This window comes from Octodon degus, unplaced genomic scaffold (genome assembly GCF_000260255.1).
Source record: "Octodon degus isolate 3935 unplaced genomic scaffold, OctDeg1.0 scaffold00180, whole genome shotgun sequence".
NCBI lineage: Eukaryota > Metazoa > Chordata > Mammalia > Rodentia > Octodontidae > Octodon > Octodon degus.
This window is the reverse complement of record NW_004524756.1, coordinates 1431686-1454842: the sequence shown is the minus strand read 5'-3', so window position 1 is coordinate 1454842 and position 23157 is coordinate 1431686. Positions and strand designations below refer to the sequence as shown.

General features: G+C 48.0%; 1 protein-coding gene across 3 annotated transcripts in view; it reads right to left on the bottom strand.

Moving 5' to 3' along the window:
- Nucleotides 1–4752: 4752 nt before the first annotated feature.
- Setd7 (SET domain containing lysine methyltransferase 7) overlaps nucleotides 4753–23157 on the bottom strand; it is a 48200-nt gene continuing 29795 nt past the window's right edge. Inside the window, exons 4-9 of one of the 3 annotated variants that reach the window (XR_002818599.1) lie at nucleotides 21580–21769; nucleotides 16572–16653; nucleotides 13417–13534; nucleotides 11343–11500; nucleotides 5452–9494; nucleotides 4753–5275 (exon numbers count right to left, since the gene is read on the bottom strand). Coding sequence is in view for 1 of the 3 variants with exons in the window: in XM_004643627.2 (XP_004643684.1) it covers nucleotides 9314–9494; nucleotides 11343–11500; nucleotides 13417–13534; nucleotides 16572–16653; nucleotides 21580–21769 (729 nt within the window). In the remaining 2 variants the exon portion in view is untranslated. Of the gene's footprint in view, nucleotides 9495–11342; nucleotides 11501–13416; nucleotides 13535–16571; nucleotides 16654–21579; nucleotides 21770–23157 lie in introns of all 3 variants that reach the window. The other 2 variants (XR_002818600.1, XM_004643627.2) reach the window with 2 other exon arrangements.

Below are 23157 nucleotides of genomic sequence, written 5' to 3'. Positions count from 1 at the left end.
TGGGTCAGTTTATTTTTATTTTTTATTTTTTGCAGAACTAGGATTTGAACTCAGGCCCTTGCGCTTGCCAGGGAAGCGCTTATTCCACTGAGCCATCTCCCCAGCCCTCAAAAATAAATTAAAGGGGGCTGGGGAGATGGCTCAGTAGAATAAGCACTTGCCTGTCAAGCGCAAGGGCCTGAGTTCAATCCCCAGTTCCACAATAAAATAAATAAATAAATAAATAAATAGAATTTAAAAAATTGAAGCTGGGGAGATGGCTTAGTAGAACAAGCGCTTCCCGGGCAAGTGCAAGGGTCTGAGTTCAAACCCCAGTTCTGCCAAAAAAAAAAATCAAAAATCAAGGGGAGATGGCTCTGTAGAATAAGTGCTTCCCTGGCAAGCATAAGGGCCAGAGTTCAAACCCTGGTTCCACCGAAACAAAACAAAACCCTAAAAGCCACTGGGTCCTCCCTTCTCCACAGTACGAAATAGCGGAAGAGCAAATCCCACCCCCCAGCCCAAGCAGCCCAGGGCATGTCCAGTTCCAGCCTCAGCCCCTTCTACCTTTCCACTTGGACACTGGGGCTCACGCTGTTCTAGGTCTTGTGGAAATGTCCCCAAAGCCTCACAGGAGCTTGGGGGTGCAGTCACCACAGACTGTGTGACTGATTTGGGGTGCAGGGCCACTGAGTGGCTGAAACCGCACTGAGTGGCTGGCACTGCCTGGACCCCAGTGGCGTGGACTAGGACAAGGGCAGAAAGAGGCTGCTGCCCTGTGCGCCTGCTGCTCTGCGGGCCTCCGCTTCGACGAACTGCTCCCCTTCGCCACACATCCTAGAGCCAGAGGCTTATGGCCTGGACAGTACGCAGACTCTGAGCTCAGTTTCCCCCTTTTCCTTTGGGTCAGCATCGTGAAAAGTACCTGAGACCCCACTCCAGCCTTGACGTGGCAGTGCGGAGGCCTTGTTCCCTTTGGACCCGACCCTTCCGGCTGAGGGGCTGGTGGCATCTTGGAACCTGCAGTGGACCAAGTTGAACAAACACAATCTGCTGTGCTCACCTGCAGAATCACAGCCCAGGGAGGCTGAGGCAGGAGGCCTCAAGTTCAAATCCCACCTGGGTGATTTAATGAGATCTTATTTCAAAATAAACACTAAAAAGGGTTGGGTATGTAGCTGAGTGGTAGCACACCCTGGGTTTAGTCTCCAGTCTCTGTCTGTCTGTCTCTCTCATACACTACACACCATACACACAACACACATGGGGCTCTTTTCATTTTCTTGAGACAGGGTCTCTCTATGCAGCTCAGGCTGGTCTTGAACTCTTGGGGATCTTCCTGCCTCCGTCTCCTGAGGGCTGACATCATAGGCATGCACAATACCTGGCTGCTACTCCCTAGTTCTGTGGCTGTTATTTAACGAAAGGTTCTTAACATCTCTGTGCCTCAGTTTTCCCCCTTTAAAATTGGTAGACAAGAGGATAAAAAAATAAAATAGGTAGACAACAGTGCCTATATCATATGGTTAAATGAGTAATCTAGAACAAGTAAAATGGGCTGAGGAGATAGCTCAGTGGTCTAAACACCTGCCTGGGACCCAGGCTTGATCCCTGATCCTGCATGATGTGCAGACCCCAGAACCCCAGGGGAATGTTGCTTTGGCCACCTAGACTGGATGTGGTGGTGCAGGCCTGCAATCCCAGCGCTGGGGAGGTTGACACAGGAGGAACACTATGAGTCTGAGCTGCTAGTAAGACCCTGTAGCAAATAAATATTAAAAAGTAAATAAACAGGTAAAATGTAGTTAAATAAATCATGTGGAACTTCCTTCCCAGCTTCCACAGGCAAATCCTCTGAGTGGATTGGAATTCATTAAAAAAAAATCCACCTATCTGGCTTACTTGAAGGCACTAAGATTCCCTTCTTTGAAGACAGCAGGCAGGATGGTGTGTAGCTCAGGGTAGAACCCACACAGGCGGGTGTGAGGCCCTGGGTTTGATCCCAGCACACACACCCTCTGCCCTGCCTCTGCAAGATGAAAAGCAGAGGGGGCCAGGGAGATGGCTCAGTGGAATAAGTGCTTCCCTGGCAAGCGCAAGGGCCTGAGTTCAATATTCCACTCTGCCAAAAAAGAAAAGGAAAAAAAAAAACCAGAACAAAATCTACAATGCAGATGAGGCAGATGTGGGGTGATCAGCCTGAACATGGTTTCCTTTCTTCCATGGGGGGGGGGTCCCAGCTTTGGCCCTCTACCCTCCCCACAGCCATATGTATCACTTGGATATTCAGCATGTCGCATGGTCTTTGTTAGTGAATTGCTAAAGCTTCCTCCATGGCAGGTGCCTCGTGTGGCTGTGATGGCTGGACAGGGGCAGCCAGATTGTGGTTGTGAGGTGAGCTAACCCCAGGGCAAACCTAATACGCTGAGGACTGCAGAACAGGAAGATGCAAAGACCTTGGCTGTGGTGTTGAGCTAACAAACCGTGGGGCCTCGTTACATGAGACACTGAACCTTCACACGGAAGCCAAGTGAAGTGGGTCTTCATGGTGTTTGAGGCTGCAAGCCTTCTGACACTTGCAGAAGGATAAGTGTGGTAACACAGGGTTACCCCGCAAGTCCCTTTCTCTGTCCCGCATGTGATAAACGTCAAGTTCTGAGTTCAAATCCCTGGTTTTTGGTTTTCACGAAGAAAACTTCAGGAAAAGCTGTTTGGATCTGTAGCTCAATGCACTCTGGTTCAAGCTCCAGCATCCAAAAAAACTGTGGGGGTAGGGATAGCCCCTTCCTGCAACATCTTTGGAGCAGAACCTTCTTATTGAACAACTCTGAGTTGAAACTAGATGTCTGTGCTGTGGCCTGAATGTGTTGGCAACAATTCCAAGGTCATACCCTGATGGTATCTGGAGGTGGAGCACACCTGTAAGCTCAGCCCTCTGAGGGAAGCTGAGGCAGGAGGATCTTGGGTTCAAGTCCAGTTTGAGTAACTTAGTGACTTAGGACAATTCTGTCTCAAAATAAGAGGCAGAAGAGGGCAGGGGATTGCAAGTAGCTCAGTAGGAATGTACTAGGCTCAGTCTCCAGTACCAGCGAGAAGGGAAACACTCTCAGCTGACCTGCCTTTGCTGTGTCCGTGTAGCAGGAGGCCTGGCCAGAAAGTGCAGAGGCCAGCACTGTGCGCTCCCAGCCCCAGCCCTGTGGGCCAAATAAACTGGTATATTAACTGTATATACCAGGCCTTTGGGATTTTGTTATAGCAAAAGAAAATGGCCTAAAACAACCAGCGCTTTTGAATGGCCTGGCCCTAGAGGAAAGTATGGAAATCCTCAGGGTATGAACCAGTAGGTGCAGAAATCTTTCCAGGGTGTCAACCAGCAGGCCAGGCAATTTGGATCCAGGCCCAAAGCCAGGGACAGCAGCAAGCATGTGTGCAAAGTGTGACCTCGCTGGACTTGAAGGTGCCCGAGGAGGTTGTGCTGTGGCCCTCTGGCCCCCACCAGCCATCCCAGTGTGTGAAGGCTGCATCTCAGCCCACCAGGGGGCGTTCTGGCTGGCATGTGGTGCTGGGGGATTGAACCGCGGTCCCTGTGCTTTTTGCTAAGCTTGTTCTAAGTAGGTGCTTTATTTTATTTATTTTTTTTTTAATTAATTAATTTATTTATGTGTGTGTGTGGCCAGCTCAGCCCACCAGGGGGCGGGGCTGGCTGGCATGTGGTGCTGGAGGATTGAACCGCGGTCCCTGTGCTTTGCTAAGCTTGTTTGCTCTAAATAGGTGCTTCAGACCACTGAGCCATCTCACCAGCCCCAGGCTGCCTGGTTTTAGCTTGAGTTTAGCACTTTTTTTTTTTTTTTTTTTTTTTTTTTTGAGACAGGGTCTCATTATGCAGCTCAAGCTGGCCTTGAACTCACTTTGTAGCCCAGGCTGGATTCAAACTTATAAGGATCCTCCTGCCTCAGCCTCCTGAGTGCTGGGATTACAGGTGTGTGCCACAGTGTCCACGCCTGGCTAGCGTAGCTTTTTAATTATTTTAGTTCGTATTCATTTGTGAATCCTGCCTCCTTCTTCCCAGAGAAGAGGAATATTGATGTTGTGATCTGACCTGTGCCCTGGAGGACTGGCCTGGCCCGCAGAGCCTGCCTCTGAATGTCTCTGTGGAGGTGAAGGAGCCTCCCCAACATGTTCGGACTCAAATCATCATCCTCATCTCAGCGTCTTTCCTTCCTGAGCAGTGTGCTTTGACTTGGGATCGGGCAATAGAGAGATAAAATAAAGCAGGAGGCCTTGCGGCCTGCTCCACTCTGAGGCCCAGCTCGGCCCAGTTCCTGCCACCCTAAGGTTCTCTTTGCCTTCCTGTCACTTGCCTTAGGGTCCTGGAGGGGAGCCTGGGTACAGGGGCTGTGATTCGGGAAGAAGAGGTTCCTGGTTTCTTCTGCCCAGACATGTCCAACATAGCCCACGTCTACCACGGTGGTGCACCACGCTTTCACCTTTTCTTTCCACCATGAATTGCTATTGCCTTTGGATCTGTGCTTTCAGTCAGATACTCCCAGCCTTGTGGTGATGCAGGAGTCGGTGGAGTCCTGTCAGCTGCACAGCAAGGCCCTCGCCATCCTCCACCCCTCAGCTCGTCCCAGAATGTTCTGGAAACGGTACAGGCCTGCTACCACTAAACAATCTCCAAGTGTGTTCAGTAATTCAGATCTACAGGCAAGCACATCAGAAGAAAATCATGACTGCTTTTAGGTCTCAGGTGACCAAAGAAAGACAATGACAGATGATTGTGTATTTTGTTTAATACTTGCATTGTTTCTATAGCGCAATTATAGCAATCTTTAAATTTACTTTTCATTACAAATATTTGTCAAGTTTTGTTTCAGAAACAGTTTTCCTACTCTCTTGCACATGCACCCAGACACACTACAAAAAACTCATTCATAACACAGTAAGGGCAAACATTACTCATGTAAACATCTTCCATTAATTTCCCATAATTAAAAAAAAAACCATAGAATTATAGGTATTGAATAAGGCTCATAGATTTAGTTCAAATTCCACAAAAGACCAAAGATGACTGTTGACTGTGATAGGGCTCGCTCTTGGTTCAACAAAAGCCGAAAGCAGACCCCTGTCTGTCACCCCAGAAACATAACCCTCTCAACCTAATAAATGCATTTCAGGATTAAAAGAGAACACAGAAAACCCAAGAGGAAAAACTTCCATGGGAGGGAGCTCAGAACCATGGACGCAACTTCCTTCTACAATAAGCAGTCGTTCCATAGTCCCTTGGTTTCTCCATCTGTGAATCAAGATTAATTCTAGTGTAATGCAAAATGTAACCGAGTAGATAGGTTAGATACATTGGCATGTGTGTTCATATTGCTAGGATACACAGTGAACATTTGTCATCATAATCATCATTTCATTATATCCAGGACCCAAAGGGAAAAACAAAACAAAACAAAAACAACTCACTCAAGTCAAATGGCATTAGAAAGGAATTTGCTTTTTCCAGGAACAGGAGTCAGGAGGGCCGGGAGCCACGTTGCAGGGACGCAGATGGCTGCAGCCCATGTGTCCAGTCACAGACAGAGGCAGCCACGGCTCTGGGATCTGAGGACGCCTCTCTCTCTCTGGTTGAAAGTTTGGTGCCGAGGTGTATGGGTCATCCAGAGTGGAGACAGGAAGTGTGCTGAGGGCTGGGCCCTGGCCAGCAGCTGCTCCTCTGTCCCCCTCTCTGGAGGTAGGGGCTGTGGGCAGAGGTGGCTGGCGAAACCCCGAGGTCCCACCTGGGGTCTGGACCCCAACTCCACTGAGGGCAGCCTCCCTGCCGTATGGCTGGGCAGTAGGGTGGCAGGTGATGGTGGCTGGAGACCCATCTCCAAGGGTCCCGGCCGAGTCTGGCTTCGGATTCTGCTGCCCTGCGAATAAATTGTGCTCCAGATAACCGCACCGGGTCCCGACCGCCTTGGACCCACTCCCAGGCCCTGGGCCCACGGTGAGATCGCACAAGGTGAGCGTACCTCTGTTAGCACCGAACTTACCACCAGGAAGCGGCGGAGGCACTGGGAAGCCTACAGCTCTCTCCACCGGCTCGCCACCAGTCAAGAGTGATTTGTAGGCTTTGATTTTTAAAAATCAAAATTGATCTGCATTGTATCTCAACAGACTCAGAGAATTCTCACCAAAAATTTTTGTGATGTGTTTAAATAGCACTGGAGTAAATTCAACTTCATTTAAATATATTCATTCTACCATGAAAATATTTCATACAAACGTCTATTTATATACAAACACATTAAAATTTGTGAAAAGGGCTTCCACCCCTGTGGTTGTATGGCTTGAAATTGCTTCATTGCTTTGAATATGTATGCACACATTTAACAAAAGAAAACTTTGAAAATTTGGTATCTTTAAAATTAACCAAAACAAAATCCTGACATCAAGAATCCAAATTCCTGAAGGGGTAAAAAAAAAACCCAAGAGAAGAAAATCTATCAATGTTTACCTCAAAAGTAGGTATAAATTTAATGTATTTCATGAACCTTTGATCTGTGGCAAATAAACTTAACTATCCATCTTGCAACATAGTTTTGCTTGTTTTTCTAAAACAAAAGATGTCTGGATTCTAAATCACTACTCTTAAGACAAACTTTGAGGCAACTAAAAACAAATCAAGAGAATTCCATCTCTCCCTTTTTGGAAGATTTTAAATGCATTTTGCAGCGAGTGACTTAAAAGTTTTATTTTTTAAATGAAAGTGCCACATACTGTCTCACTAAGACAAACTCTTATTCACTGTTCACAGTTAATGCAACTTTATTTTTGTTTGTGGTGCTGGCGGTCAAGCCTAGGGCCTCAGGCATGCAGGTGAGGGCTTCCACTAAGCTACACGCCGTCCGCCGGCCCAGTGCCACGTAAGGCCTCAATTCAATGTCACAAATGGTTACACTGGGCTGTGCTGGCCTTTTCTGGTTTCTGGTGATAAGGAAATAGTTTCTCAAGAGTGATGAACTCCAGATCCAGAGGGCAAAGAGGTCAACTCCAGCCCGGGCTGGGCCCAAAGGGCTTGAGAAATGAATTTCCTTTCTGGCTGCTCTGGGAGACCGGGGTGAGGCAGGCTGAAATAAGAGTAGGCCCTACAAGTGCCAAGCCCTCCATGCCACTGCCTCTTAACTCCTTGTTCCTTTGTGCCGGAAATTCAGTCCTTACGGTTGTTTTGTTAGTCCGCACGAAAGCCATCTGGGGACGTGCCCTTGCCAGTTAGTTCCTATTCCTAACTCTAACACAAGACAATATTTCATCCTAGAGAAGATGCTAAGAGGAGATTTAGTCATGCAGGGGTCAGACTGGGACAGCTCGGAAAGAGTGCCGAGACATGGCGTCGCCCACACGCCCAGGCTCGAGCTCTTCTGGGGACAGCATTTGTTTGTTCCCTACTGCTGGGAATCTGCCACAGTTTGGATGTGGTTCCACTGCCCAGCTGATGGGGACAACAGTCATTCACTCTGGGATACACTTACAGCACCTGTCAGAACACACATCTGGAGATCCTCATTGGTCACAGTTTACAGGGCGGTCTCTTTCTGCAGAATAGAAGCAATCCTATCCTGGTGACTCATAACCAAAATACACCATGAAGGTCCTTGTGTGGGAGATCTCTCTGAAAGCCCTGACACCTTTCTTTCCTGGGTGAATGATCCCCTTGAGCTTTCAAGCAGGATCTGACGACCAGGAAGCCCTGCCCTTGGAAAAGGGGAGGGCACAAGTCCGGCCTGCAGGGCTAAATCCCTCCCAGAAGCTGGGCACATCAAGTACTTTCCTTAGCAGGCCTTTTAAGAGCAATGAGCAGCCAAGAAGCAGCTCGCTCCCCTCTCCCCATCCCGGCAGCCTCTCTCGCTCCTGGGGCTCACAGTCTGTTACCACAGGCAAACTGACGGCTGCAGCTCAGAGCAAATGCCGCTCCCAGAGTTCCCGGCCTTCATGCCCATGTGGTGAGAAGTTAAAAACCACAGCGTGTGCTGAGGGTGCTCATAAAAATCCCCAAATCTCAGAACGCATTCAGAGCAATCCCAGTTATGTCACAGATCTAGTATGCTAAACTAAAAACAGGGGTTTTCTCCTTATTCTGCAGTTGTGATTACACATGGCTTGCAAAACGGCTGAAATGCTATTTATGCTGTTGCTTTTAAACTACGCAGGTGTGAACATTTAGCTTACAATGCTCTGACGCAGGGAAGGACTTGGAAAATTACAAGGAAGAGTTTCAGCATTAGGGCTTGATCTGTGCCTAGTGATCAGTATGTTTGTCTTTATAGTATTGATTTAAAAGAAATTTGTGCATTCTGCATTAGAATTCAAGTTTGCTATTTGACTTCTGAATTCAATGCACTGCACCACAAGCCAGACTGCACTAGGTTATGTACATTTAAAGTGTACCCAAGGAGAAAAACTTACCAGCACTATTGAGGATATTGCAAAATTGCCACAGTTACTGCAGGGAAATACTAATTGTCCTCTCTTCTTTCTCAAGGTATATATTACAGCTCTTCCATAATTTAATGCAGACAAAGGAAATTCATTTCTTCTCACATAGGAAAGCAAAGATACCTTTGTTTACATGCGAGAATAATAGTTCTATAATAATAGGCCGGCCCTAGGAGCCAGTACTTTCTATTAGGACATAATGATGAAATAATGATGTAGAAAGAACCAGAGAGGCCTCACACTGCCACGGATGCAGAATCCATGGGAGGTTTTCTCTTGTACAGGAATCTAGGGTAGGGGACAGGACTGAAGAAATGACTTGAAAGTGGGCTTCTGCTCACTGGGGAAAAAACGAAGCCATTCTATTGCAAGATACAGATCAAAGGTTAAAAGGCAAATGATACTATACTTAGAGAATAAAGATGTAGTAGTTCTCTACTTTGAGACGGCCCATATGCAAGTGACAGCCTAATTTGCATTGGCCATAGGAAAAGTTATGGAAAAACCACAAAAGTGGCCAAAAAGCCTATTTCCCTTTTGCAGTCTCATTTGGATCTCTGAAGGCGGTACCGACTTAGGCGCGAACCACTGGAGGACCTCATGCTGTGGGCGCCGAGGGCTCCACGCCACCTCTCGGGGGGGGGCCGTGGTTTCGAGGCTAGCTAATTTTACATCTGGTATGAGTAACGCAGTCAAACCTGTTAGTATGCGAGAAGGTTGTTGCTGACGCAGGTGAGAAGATGTGACGTCACAGCACAAGCAGTCCCTGGTTGTCCTGTCATCACTGGGTCAATGGAGTGCATAGATCCAAGTTTCTACTCCAGGTCTCTGGAGGCCCAAGCCACACCTTTCACTTCTGCTGGCTGGCCTGGAAGGCCTTCAGCTCCAGCTGGTACCACTCAGGGGCTTCGGGCCCGTTCTTGCCTCGGGAGCTGTGGTCGTAGCCATAGGCAACAGTGAGCTCCTCGTGGGCATCCACAGCTCGCAGCGTGCGGATGCATTTGATGGGCCCAAAACGGGGGTGGACAAACCTAGACATTAGGGTGACAAGGTTATTCCTGCGCCAGACGAAGCACGCCAATGGCAAAGGCACCCCAGGGGCTGGCGCAAGAGTCCCTTCTGCCCACCCTAGACTGTGTGGATGCAGGTCAGCTGGTGTCTCCCACCTGGGACCTGCCACACCTGGGCAGCTTGGTGCCCTGGATTTGCTGGGCTGGACGCTGTCCATCCAGGTGACCAACTGACTGGAACATTCTAGTGTGAAAAGCACTGCTCCCCCCAATTTCTTTTTTTTTGGGGGGGGAAGCGCTGGGGATTGAACCCAGGTCCTTCACTCTGAGCTACACCCCCATCCCCTTTCATTTTGAGACCAGCATCTCGTTAAGTTGCTAAGCTGCCAAGGCTGGGCTGCAACTTGCCATTCTGCCTCAGCCTCCCTCAGCGCTGAGATCACAGATACACATAACAGCACCTGTTATGTGCTTGGTCTTCCTTTTTGAGTGCATTTGGTGCTGTGCTTATAAAGCAATAATCAGGGTCAACAACAGAAATCTGTGCTTAAGCGAGAAGCCAGCCACTCTTTGCCTTGGGGAGGTGGCACCTGCCTGCTCTGGAATGATTTCCATGGGCAAAGCTGCAACCCACCTGACTGAGGGATGAAACATTTTTCTATGGGGAAAGATGAGGCCTTCAGCTGAGGTGCCTTTTGCAGACCCCGGAGGTGCCTGCCTTCATGCCCCAACTGCGGTCTCTATGGATTGAGGCCACAGAAAATATGCCCTTTTTCCTTTCATATCTTAAAAGCATTTCCTTTTCTCCATTATTTTTGTTTTGGCTTTACTTTTTTCAGACAGGGTCTTCCTGCACCCTGAAAGCCCAGCCTGAACCCACTATGTAGCCCAGGCTGGCCTTGAACTCATGGTGATCCTCCTGCCTCAGCCTCCCAAGCACTGGGATTACAGCTGTGGGCTGCTACTTGCAGCTTCCATTTTTTCTGCTATTTTAAACCCTGTTGTTGTGGCTTGGATGCCATGTGCTGCGCCTGGCTCACACGGCGGGGACCTTGTTGAGAAGGGTCTGCATAACAGTTCGGGGAAGGATGAGGCTTTGGGAAGTGGTGGCCCCTTGAGAACCCCAACTCCAGGGAAGAGGTCATAGCTCCATGGCTCCCTGGAAACTGGGATTAACTGGATAAGGCCATTCCCAAGAGTGTGGCTTCGAAGGCACACTTTGTCCCCAGGCCCCTCTGGACCCCTCCTCTCCCAGCTTCCCTTGCCACACCCTTCCCCACACTCTGCCTCTGCGCAGCCTTCAGCGTTTGAGCACTGACCACAGCTGAAACCGTGAAAGTGGGAGCTCACGCAGCGTTTGTCCTCCAGGGCGTCTTGCTCAGGTACTTTTTCTTTTCTTTCTCTTTGGGCAGAACCGGGGATTGAACTCAGACCCTACCGCTTGCCAGGGAAGCACTTATTCTACTGAGCCATTTCCCCGGCCCTCAGGTACTTTTTCAAACCATGAAAAAATGACTAACAAAACCCCTCCCCTTCCTTTTTCTCAGTGCTGGGGATCACACCCACAACAGCAGTCACACTCGCTGGTTGTGCTACCACTGAGTTAGCTTCCCGCCTCAACACTACCTGTGAATGAGGAAACCTAAAAGGCAATGCCAGCAGCAACAAAATGGCGGCGCGGGGGGGGGCAGGGCAGGGAGGGGAATGTGTAGATCTTGAGTTTTAACGTGAAACCTGGAGGCCCATGCCACAAGCCCTCTAGTTTCTCTGGGGACCAACCTCTATCTGACAGGAGCCTAGGGACACCCTCAGCTGCCCTTCTCTGTCCTCCCAAGGGCCCAGCCCTGCCCAGCACCGTGGTCTACTCACACATCATAGATGCAGTTTGGAGTGAAGGAGTGATTCGCCTTGTGTCCCAAGGAGGCACAGTACTTGGACACGAGGTTGTAGGGCTCAGGCACGTCAATGACTGTGTCCTCATCCAGGGACAGGGTGTTCCCATTCAAGGCCCAGTCCCTGTTGTCAACCTGTGGGAAAGGACAGCAGGCTATGAGCTCTCTCACACGCTCCAGGGAGCCAGAGAGCCTCACTCACGGGTCCTGAAACTTCCTGGTCTGAACATCCTAGCCATGAATGAGATCCAAGACTCCTCTCCATGTCGGAAGAGGCAGCCAGGCAGCTTAACTTTCAGTTAACTTATTGTTCCTCACTTTACGTAGGAAAGAAGGATTGGATCCCTTAGAAAGACCCAAAAGTATGGCAGATTAAAAGTAGATGAATGGCTTGGGAGATAGTTCTGCAGCATAAGCACCTGCCTAGCAAGTGCAAGGTCCTGAGTTCAATCCCTAGCACCCCCCCAAAAAATAAACAGAAGTAGATGAAGCCAAGTATGATGGTACCTGCCTGTGATCTGAACATTCTGGGAGGCTGAGGCAGGAGGATTGCAAGTGTAAGCCTAGCTTGGGCAAATTTTGTGAGAGCCTGTCTCAAATAAAAGAAAAATAAAAGTTACCTCCTGATTGTGTGTCTAAGGTGTATGAGAAAGATATAGAGATGAGTTTCACATTTATACCTGGGTTCCATTCTTAAGATTGCTCATGGGCTGGTGAGATGGCTCAGTAGTCTAAAGCACCCTTAGAACAAGCTTAGCAAAGCACAGGGACCGCGGTTCAATCCCCCAGCACCACATGCCAGCCAGCCCCACCCCCTGGTGGGCTAGCTGGCCACACACACACACACACACACACATACATAAATAAAATTAAAAAAAAGAAAAAGATTGCTTGTTATTTAATACCCCAAAATCCAGAAAACAAAACAAAGCCCCAAGTCCCCCATTTCTAGCCCCAAGTCTTATTTTTTTTTTTTTTTTTTTTGGTGGAACCGGGGAAGCCCCAAGTCTTTTTTTTTTAAGCCCCAAGTCTTTTATTTTATTTTATTTTATTTTAAATTATTTATTTATTTATTCCTTTAGTGTGTGTGTGTGTGTGTGTGTGTGTGTGTGGCCAGCTCAGCCCACCTGGGGGCGGGGCTGGCTGGCATGTGGTGCTGGGGGATTGAACCGCGGTCCCTGTGCTTTGCCAAGCTTGTTCCAAGTAGGTGCTTTAGACCACTGAGCCATCTCTCCAGCCCCAGCCCCAAGTCTTTTACACAGAAGATTCTCAATGGATCCCAGGCATCACCTGGAAGCCACCTTTTCGACATTGGTGGTCTGGAGCTCTGGAATGCGGATGAGGTCCGCTCAGCCTGAGCACACTGCCCTCCTCCGCCTGGTCACTGCTTGGCGGGGCTGTAAGAGGACTATTTTGCCACATCTCTCCCCCTACTGTTCCACAGCAGTAAGTGAGAAAATGCCACCACTAATTGAGCCACAAGTCCAGCTCTCACACCCCTCACAGAAAGTGAGCAGGGGCCCAGCTCACCTGCTGTGCTGAAAGCTTCAAACTTCTGCCCTTGGGAAGATGCTTAGGGGTTAATTGCAAAGAGAATAAATAAGCCAACCTTACATGAAGTTTTGGAAATCTATCCAGGACTGTGTCTAAAAGGCCAGCAGTGATTCATTCAACTCTTTAATGTTCTATTGTTAATTTTTTTTTTGACAGAACTGGGGATTGAACTCAGGCCAGAGAAACACTTATTCTACTGAGCCATCTCCCCGGCCCCTATTGTTAATGTTTTGAAACTAGATGTTGTCTTAACAAGACAAAGGCTATCATGTGGCTTTTGTACCAACGGAAGTGGGGAACCTTCCACTTCCCATGCACTCTGTCCCTGATCATTACATAGCTAGGGACAACCTGATTGGCCCCCCAGCTTCTCACAGTAGATGCTGTCTGCTAGGGGGCAGCTCCTGTCTCACCGAGGCACTCTCCACTTCATGTGAAGTAGAAAGGAACCCAAGAGGGACTTCATTTGGTACCAACCACATTTCTTCAACACTCACCTCCTGGTGTGTAATTCGGACTCCATTGTAAAAAGACACAACAGTGTTAGGTCCCATGGCCACCTTGGAAAACAGTCCTTCCCCTGCACTGGAAATGAGAGACTCCGCCACATACACCCTAAGCGGAAGAGAGCCGAGCAAGGACTTCAGTGAGACACGTCTGCTATGCCAATCATGGAGTCCTACCGTCTTCCTACAGTCAAGCGTTCATTCCTAGTACTCCAAAGGAGGAAGGGAGGAAGAAGTTAAACTGCAATATTTTAGCATGGGGAATGGAAGAAATGGCAGCTTTATGTCTTCTAAGAGTGATGTTCAGAATTCTCTAGTAAGGAGACATATATATATATAGTATACTCACAGAGTTATTCAGTAGTTGATATAAACTTTTTTTACAGAAAAAAATGACAGTAATGACAACTTCTAATCTTACTGGACAGATAAAACCCCTTCCAAATTAAAGCCAGACCTGCATTTGTCAATGTCTGCTTGACAAAGGAAGACTGCTTTCATTCAACCCCAGCATGAATCTCTCTCTCCCCCGCCTTTTTTTTTTTTTGGTGGTACCAGGGATTGACCTCAGGACCTTGTGCTTGTCAGGCAAGCACTTGGTCCACTGAGCTATCTCTCCAGCCCCTAGGATGAATCTTTTACAGAAACGAGTGACAAGCAGCAGAATACAACCAACGCAAACTTCCTAACAGAGGGCTAACGAAGGCCCCAAGGTTCAAATCTGTCTCTGGTTCGTTTTTTAAAGTTAAGTTTTCTTGGGTTTGGTTTGGTGAGAGAGGTTCTCACTGTGTAGTCCAGCCTGGCCTCAAACTCACAATGCCTGTTCCTCAGTCTCCTGAGTGCTGGGGTCATAGCTATCTACCACCATTCCTGGACTTTTAAATTACATTTATGGGATGCAGCTACCCTATTTGGTTAGTACTCTGTGACTGCGGCAGTATTACAAAGGCAGAGCTGAGTAGTTGCGACAGACATCACATGGCCTACAAAGCCTAAAATATTGGCTATGTGGCCCTTACTAGACAAGAAATTGCCAACCAGTGGTTTCTAAGAAGACAAAATGGCACTCATGATTATGGAGTGGACTTCACAGCAGAGCACGCCATGCTCTCAGTTCTTTGGACACAGATGGAAGACCCTGCAGGACCCATCATCTGTAATTTTTATTATGTGGAATTTATTCTTGAGAGCTTGGGGGGAGGTCCTAGCAGGGGAGCGCTGCTACTCATATACCCTTGACCGAGGAACGGTCCTCCTCTATCGGGGGTGATCGTGCTCTTCAACCGAGTGCGCAGCTTTGGGAGGGACGCACATGGATCGTTGAGGGAGGAAGGGGACACCCACCTCGCCAGCCAGATCAACTGAATCAACCCTGGTGATCAGCGGGGTGACAGATGTCGCAGCCAGATCGCCCTCACGTCCATAATTTATTCTTATGTCATGGACTGAATTACCACTTCTCATTCCAGCCCTGCCCTCTGACAGAATGACATAGCCTGCCATTCTGCCGTGCAGCCCTGTGTTGCCTCCCTCAGAGTGGTAGGGTGGACTTTCCTGTGATGATTCAGATCTGAAGTGTCCCCTGAAGCTCCTATGCTGAAGGCGTGGTCCTAAGGCAGCAGTGTTGGGAGGTGGGGCCTCTGGAAGGTGACTGGGTCACGGAGCACTGATCAATGGATCAGTCCATTGATGGATTCACAAGTCAATGGGGTGACGCTAAGAACTGAGGAGGTGGAGCCTCAGAGCAGGAAGTGGGCCCTTGAGGAGGGGCTGCCTCCTGGGCTCTACCTAGTTCTCAGGCCCTTTTTGCTCGTGAGAGCTCTCTGCTCCCTGGCCACCATAATCTGGGCAGCCTTGCTGTGCCCTGCATATCCTGCTGTGACATTCTGTCTCACTGCAGGCCAAGACACAATGCAGCCAAGTGACTCCAGACTGCAACCTTTGAAACTTCTAGCTAAGATAAATCCTTCTTCCTGGACCTGTCTCAGGGGTTTGGTCACAATGCTGGGAAGCTAATGAGCTCAGTCCCTGAGCTCCTGACTCTGTGGTGGCCACAGGAGGTGCTTTGCTTGTGGCCTTTGGGCAGAGGTGAATGCACATTAAGTCGCAGGAGTTAAGTTCCTGCCAACCTCTTCAGAGTTTCTACCAGCAGAGCAAGCCGCTGGGGCTGGTGTTCCCATGGGGCCAGGCTTGGCATGAAGACACCTGAAACAGACCTGAACCCAACTTGAAGCCTGGAGTCTGGCCAGTCAGGCCAGGCCTAGTAGATCTCATTCAAAAGTGGCTAAACCTCAGCCAACCCACAGAGCAATGTGGGTGACAGAAAATGTGTGCTTTTGTAAACCACTGATCGCTTTGAGGGAACTGCTATGCAGAATCATCACAATAACAATACCAGACAACACTGACCCATGCAGTTAAGACTGTTGTGCTTTGGGGGTTAACAAAGAGATTTAATCCTCTCCTTTGCAATTGGGCCAGAGTTGTCTATCAAAAGAGACCATTCAAGGGCCGGGGAAATAGCTCGGTAGAATAAGCACTTGTCTGGCAAGTGCAAGGTCCTGAGTTCAATCCCCGGTATCTTAAAAAAAAAAAAAAAGAGGCCATTCATTCCCTGTGACACTGTGCAGCCAGCCCTGTCAGTCAGGCCAAGAAAGAAGCCAGGTTCCTAGATAGGAACAGAAATGGAATGAGAGACAAAGAATGAGGCAAAGGAAAAACCAAGCCCAGAGGGCACCTTACTCTAAGAACTCCAGGCTACCAGTGGAAGCCACACCAAGAAGGGAGTTCTGAGTGCTGCCATCATCCTCGCAGGTCAGACAGGAAATAGGACACAGGACCCTCTGGGAGTGAGAATACAGGTTCAGAGCTGGGTTACTCATAGGCTGGTATGTTTTTGTGCTTTCTATACTTCCTTCATTTCAATCTTGTCATCTCTAACGCAGGAAATCACCTCATGATCCAGGTGTTACAAGTTGGCCTGGGCAGAGCTGTAGGGAGTGACTACAGCACCCGTGTGGTACCAGAGTCTTAAGAAGAGGATACAGCAGGGGTGTACTTGCCTGGCCCAGTGGTCTTTCTATCTAGAGCTTCATTCCAGGGCTGTAAACCTACCCAAGCAGTCAAGACTATAAAGCAAAAGTTACCTCTCAGACTCGTAGGGGTCTGGAAGAAGAGCAGTGGTAGAAATGCAAGATGAAGTTGACTTGTCAAAGTGGTACGTGGAACCTGGGAGGTAAATCAAAATGTCAGAGCAGGGACAGAGCCAGCTAGGAGCATTTAAAACACGTCTTTTTATTGCTGAGACAAGAAAGAACTAAGCAACTACAGGTTTCAATGCAGTTACACCAACAAAACTGCAGCTCATCCATTTAGCTAGATGGTTGTCACATTTACTCTTTGATTTTACTGTCTGTCTGTTTTGGCTTTCTGAAACTATGTTGTCCAGACTGGCCTTGAACTGGCAGTGTTGTCCTGGCTGGCCTTCAAGTGGCAATTGTCCTGACTCAGTTTCCAGAGTGCTAGAATTACAGGCATGTAGCACTGTGTCTACTAGTTTAATTTCCATTTCTTAAGAAATAGCCATCAGATCTATTTCTTTTTTTCCCTGTTTCTTAAAATTCTCATCCTCTTGACTTTTATTTCTTCAAATACTTGAAAAGATGTTTAGGGGCCAGGGAGATAGCTCAGCAGTTTAAGCACCTGCCTAGCAAGCACAGTCCCTAAATTCAATCCCTGGTACAAAAAAAAAAAAAAAAAAAAAAAAGTTTGTGTATTTAATATTTTTACTCAAGAAAATTCCTTTTCTCTTCCACATGCCTGAGCTTCAGGGAAACAATGCACACCTTAGCTTCTACTTTGAATCTTCAGATCTTCCTGGTTGTGTCAACTGGATAATGATGTGTGTGTGTGTGTGTGTGTGTGTGGCCAGCTCAGCCCACCCTAAGGAGGGGCTGGCATGGGATGCAGTGCTGGGGATGGAGCCGAGGTCTTTGCGCTTGCCTAAGCAGGTGCTTTAGACCGCTGACCCATCTTACCAGCCCCTGGATAATCAGTTTTAAATTTTCTCTTGGCTTTCTTCATGCCTGACTCAGTCTGTAAAATCTAAGGCCTGATATTGCCTCCATCCCTAAGAATAAACACTCAGCCTCACCACAATCAGAGAGAACAGCACCACTTGGGATTTAGCATTAACAAAGTACTTTCATTTCTATTAACAGTACTTCAGAACCCAACCAATAATTTAGTCCAGAAAGTTTTTTTTTTTTTAAATCCCTAATTTTATTTATTTTGTCAGAACCAGGGATTGAACTCAGGCCCTTATGCTTGCCAGGCAAGCATTTATTCTACTGAGCCATCTCCCCAGCCCCAGTCCAGAAAGTTCTATGACTGTTACTGTTGGCCCTAAGCAAAGGATTAGCCCTTGAGAATCCTCTCAGAGCACAATGAAGACATACGATGTTCTGAAGAATAATAAACGAAGAAATAAGATTTGGAACCAGAGGGTTTACTCCTGCAAGTAAATTATTTAAGGCACCGAGACACTATTAATAATCCTACTAAGTAATTCTTTGGTGGTTACCAGGTCTGTGTTCTTGTATAATCCAAACCCAAACTAATGTCTCAAAGTAAGTTAGAAACAGTCCCAATCAGCTTGCGTCTATCTAGGAAATAGACCAAGATGGCTCAGTAGAATAAGTGCTTTCTTGGCAAGCGCAGGGTCCTGAGTTCAATCCCTGGTAACACACACACACACACACACACACACACACACACACACACACACACACAGTATTTCCAAAGGAGACAAGGTAGCTCAGGGAACTGCTTACACGCGGGGCAGAGCGGCTAAGACCAAACCGGAAGCAGCGAAGGGCCTCGCTAAGGAGTTGTGCCGGGGCTGGAAGGCGCCACCCCGAGCCAGAGGAACAAAGAGGCGCTGGCACCTGCGCTCTGGAGCTGGGGTGGCCGGCAACGGCGGGCTTTCCAGGTGGGGGATGGAGTCGGGGATCCCTCTGCCCAAGCTGGACAAAAGCCAGGCTTCTGCAGAAGCTGCCTGCACTAGAAGCAGGCAGAGAAGGAGTGAGGCAGAGATCTGAGAGCGGAGTCAGGGAGCAGCAGAGAACCACGAAAGGAATTTGGTTCAAAAAAGAAAACTTTTTTTTTTAAAGAACAACTTACTTTTCTACCAGGGTTGAACCCAGGCTCTGTGCATGGTAAACCAGCATTCTACCACTGAACTACAGCCCCAGGCCTACTAAACCGAAGCTTCGAGCGGAATCCGAGCGGTGTGGGCATCCTCCCGCGCCCTTCCGCGCCTTCTCACGCGTGCGCACTCGTGCCCGCCGCGCGCCGAGGGCCGGATTAGGCTCTGCGCCTGCGCGATCGGCCGCGCCCGGCAGCGCGCTCGGGCGGAGGGCTCCCCCGACGCGTCCTGCTTTGCCTCGCTAGGTCGCGCGCGGAGTCCACGCCTTTGCTTCTGCGCAAGTTCTGTGATCCTTGGCTAGGACGCACCCACTGACCCCGTGACACCCACCTGATTCACCACCAGTCAGCAGGACGCCAGCCCCGGGTTCTCCGGAAGCCCCTGCATCCGCGGTCGTCACCTTTGAGACCTTCTTTCCGAAACTATCTCAGGCCTGCCGGAATCCTGTCAGTAAGTGCAGCCCTTTCTTGCTTTCTTTCTTTCTTTTTTCTTTTGCCTTGAATGAATCTGAGGGTGTTTGCTTTGTGCAACCAGGAATTATATGAAAACTGTCATCACCTGGAGAATGATTGTTCTCAAAATCTGTTTCTTCTTCTTACTGACACGAATGCAATAATATATTTCATTATGCTGTTTTACAGTAGGTGCTAATATTTAATAATGAAGTGGATTCTTTCCTAAGATATGTAAATGTTAGAATTGAGATTCAAATTGGACAACTCTTTTTTGTTTCTGTTTTGTGGGTTTTTTTTTTTTGTTTTGTTTTGTTTTTTTTCTGTTTTGTGTTTTTGAAACAGTCTTGCTATGTAATTCAGACTTGCCCTGAATGCACTATGTGGCCCAGGCTGGCCTCAAACTCAGAAGGATCCTCCAGCGTCAGCCTTCTGAGTGCTAGGATCACAGATAGGCCAACTCTTAAATTCTTGCTTTTGTCACCAAAAAATGCTGTCATTCACAAGGTTTTAAAATATGCATACCCAGGCTGGGGGTCCCTAGTGGTGATCACTAATTTAATCAGTTATGTTAAATTTGCATAACCGATTAGGACTGTTCCTATGCCATGGTTCATCTCTAAAAATACAAGTTTCCATTCAGTACAAAGGTCAAAAGCACAAACACTAGAGCTTACAGTTTAAAGACTATTGCTTGCTGGGGAGATAGCTCAAGGGCATAAGCACCTGCCTGGCAAGCCTAAGGTCCTGAGTTCAATCCCCAGTACCACAAATAAATAAATAAAGACTATTGCTTATTTTTTAAAAAGACTATTTCCCTTTTTGGAATAGTTTTATTTATTTATTTAATTTATTTTTCCTGTATTTTAGGGCAGGGTCTAAGGGTGTTCAGGGTCTCACTACTACTAGATCAGACTCAAAGTGATTCTCCTGTTTACAGCCTCCCAAGTGCTGGGATTACAGGCCGGCGCCTATCACACCCAGTCTCAATCTTTGGCTCAGTGCACCCCAGAGGTGGGGGGTGGGATCAGCATGGCAGGCCCTAGGATCGAACCCTGGCTCCTGTGCCTGTTTGCAGGCGCTTTAATCCACTGAGCTATTTGGCTGGCCCTTAGAATAGTTTTAAATTTTACAGAAAAGTTATAATACTAGCACAGAGTTCTCACTGTTTCTCTCAGTGTTAGCTTTTTACATGATATGGTGCATTTGTCAAAACTAGGAAACCAACACACACCCATTACTATGAACTAAATCCTAGACTATTTAATCCCACCAGCTTTTCCACTAATGTCCTCTTTTTGTTCCATGATCCAATCCTGGATCCCACATTGCTTTTGGAGTGCTTCAATTTTTAACTTACAAAGTAAAAATGGAGACATTTGAAGCAACCTAAGTTAGACCCAGATGCAGACTTGAGAATTCCTGTTTTTGGACTACTCCCCATGGAGACTGTCCTTCACATTCCAAGTGGCTATGTAGGCCTGTCATTCCCTTGACTTACTATCTTTCTGATTGTTTTATCCTTGTAACCTGTCCTGGGCTGGAAATACATGCAGACACGGCTTGTGAGGAATCAGACTAATTCAGCTGGCTTTCTTCTGCTTCGCTACTGAAGACACAAGATCCTGAGTTTTCCTGGCTTTCTACATTTTTTTTAAAATACTGGGGGATTGAACCCAGGACCTCATGCTTGCCACTGAGCTACATTTCCAGCCCTTTTTAAAAACTTAAAGAGACAGGGTCTCAATAAGTTGCCCAGGTTGGCCTTGATGCTCTTGCCTCAGCCTCCCAAGTAGTAGGGGCTAGAAGCGTGCATGGTGCCTGGCTAAAATAAATTTATATCCAAAAAAAAAAAAAAGTTTTAGTGTGGCATGTTGCGTTTCTCAAAGGAAACACGTTTTTCTAATAAAGATTCTGCCGCGTGTGTGCCCTGTTCGAGAGGCTGGCGCTGGATGGACGCCGAGACCGCCATGTATTTCTCTCCTCAGAGCTTCGGCTGGACCAGCAGCACGGTGTGCACAGCCTTGCGGAGCTGCCTGCGTTGGTTCTGTAATGTTAAACCACGCGACAGTGGAGCCACAACCACTGCAAACAGATTTGATTACCGCTACCATCTCTTAGTTCCTGCTATCTATCAGAATCATCTGTGTCCCTGTCACATGCCTATTCAGTATCTTTTTCTGAAGTGCATCCTGAGCTTTTTCGCTCTCCCTCACTCCTGACTTTGGCTCCGTGATTTGCTGGTCAATGAAGGGTGGGTGAAAGGGACACTGTGTCACCTCCAAGGGCCGGCTCTGTGGAGCACTGCGTGAACAGCAGTGCTCTGATGCCTCCATGATCCCCTGGGAGAAAGTCGATCAAAGATGCCGCTGTCCTTGGCCTCGGCCGCGCTGCTGAGACTGCGCAGCACAGCTGACTAACGTACCCCAGAAGGGAGCGAGGCAGGCAAGGAAGAAGCCTCTAATCTGGCCTCCATTGGAGGCTGGCACAACTTACTTCCAGGCACGAGCTCAAAGTGAGGCCTCCCTTCCTCGACGGACAGCAGGGTGGCCAGCTTGCCTTCGATCATCTCCCCATCCATGAACTTCCCGTAGAGGGCTGTTCTCCCATCAGGGTACACGTAGGCGATCTTCTCTCCAGTCATCTCCCCCTCCTCGTTGACTTCTCCTACAAGGCTGCCTCCATCCTGATGGGAGAAGCCCAAACCCAGAAAATATTATATATAGCATTTATCTCTAGGGCCTGAGTTCACGGACTTTCTCTTCTGCGCAATCACTATTAGTGGCACTATTAATAGGGATAATAACAGTTTAAGAACGGAGGGCTTCTGACAGGAGTAAGAGGATGAGGATACAGATGAGGTGTGGGAAGAAACTATAGTGAATGCCTAAATGTATTTATCTGTTTTTGTCATTTTGAGACAGGGTCTTGTGTCCAGTTCAGGCTGGCCTTGAACTTGAGCATTCCTCTGCCTTAGCCTCCTCAGTGCTGGGGTCCCAGGGGTGAACTACCAGGCCCAGTGTGAACACTTACATTTTGCTACAACAGATTTTTGATTTAAACAGTGACCATAAGGGCTGGCAAAATAGCTCAGCAGACTAAGTGCGTGCTTAGGTAAGTGCAGGGGCCAGGGTTCGAACCCTGGCACTGCACGCCGCATTGGCACGCTGAGCTGGCGATGGAGTCCGGGTGTGGTGGCGCAAGCCTGTAATCCCAGCACTGGGGAGGCAGAAATCAGGAGGATCACTATGTGTCTGAGTTGCTGTTATGGTTTGTGTCTAGGTGTCCCCCCAGAGCCTCATGCAGTCTTGGTGGGAAGAGAAGCCAGCTGCATGAGCTGCTGCTGCCCCTCCCTTGCGCTCTTGCTCTTTGACACCACTATGAAAGGTTGCTTTCTGCTCTGTGCTGCTCTGCGTTGGACCCAGATGAGTGTGGACTGAAGCCTCCAGTAACTGTGAGCTAAATAAACCTTTCCTTCCTTCATTTTGAGTGTTGGGTATTTGTCCCAGCAATGAGAGAAGAGTAACTAAGACAGTTGCATAGTGAGACCCTGCACAAAAAAAAAAAAAAAAAAAAAAAAGGTAACCAGTGACCATATACTTTGATCACCCCTGTGTCTCCTTGCATATATCACCTTCGGCCCCATACTGCTAGAATGTTCTATGCCCCTGATTTAGAGCAGGAGGCTGTTACACTTGATCATGCTAGGTTAGTTACTGATATTGTATTTTGGTTTATTTTCTAGAAACCAACACGTTACATTTGGAACATCAGATGCTATTTAAAAGAAATCCAATTAAATGTTTCTTCTGGCCAATAGCCAATGCGCCGAGGAAGGTGGCAAGGTCATCGCCCTGCCGACTAATGCTAGGCAGGCAAGGAAAGGGCCTCTGACCTGGCCTCACTGGGTGGGAGGTGGGTGCCTATGATCCTAGCACTTGGGAGGCTGAGGCAGGAGGACTGCTGAGCGTTTGAGTCCAGCCTGTAGTGGGTTTAAATCTAGCCTGAACTGCACAGCAAGTCCCTGTCTCAAAAAACAAAACAAAACAACCCAAAACAAACAAACAAAAAAAA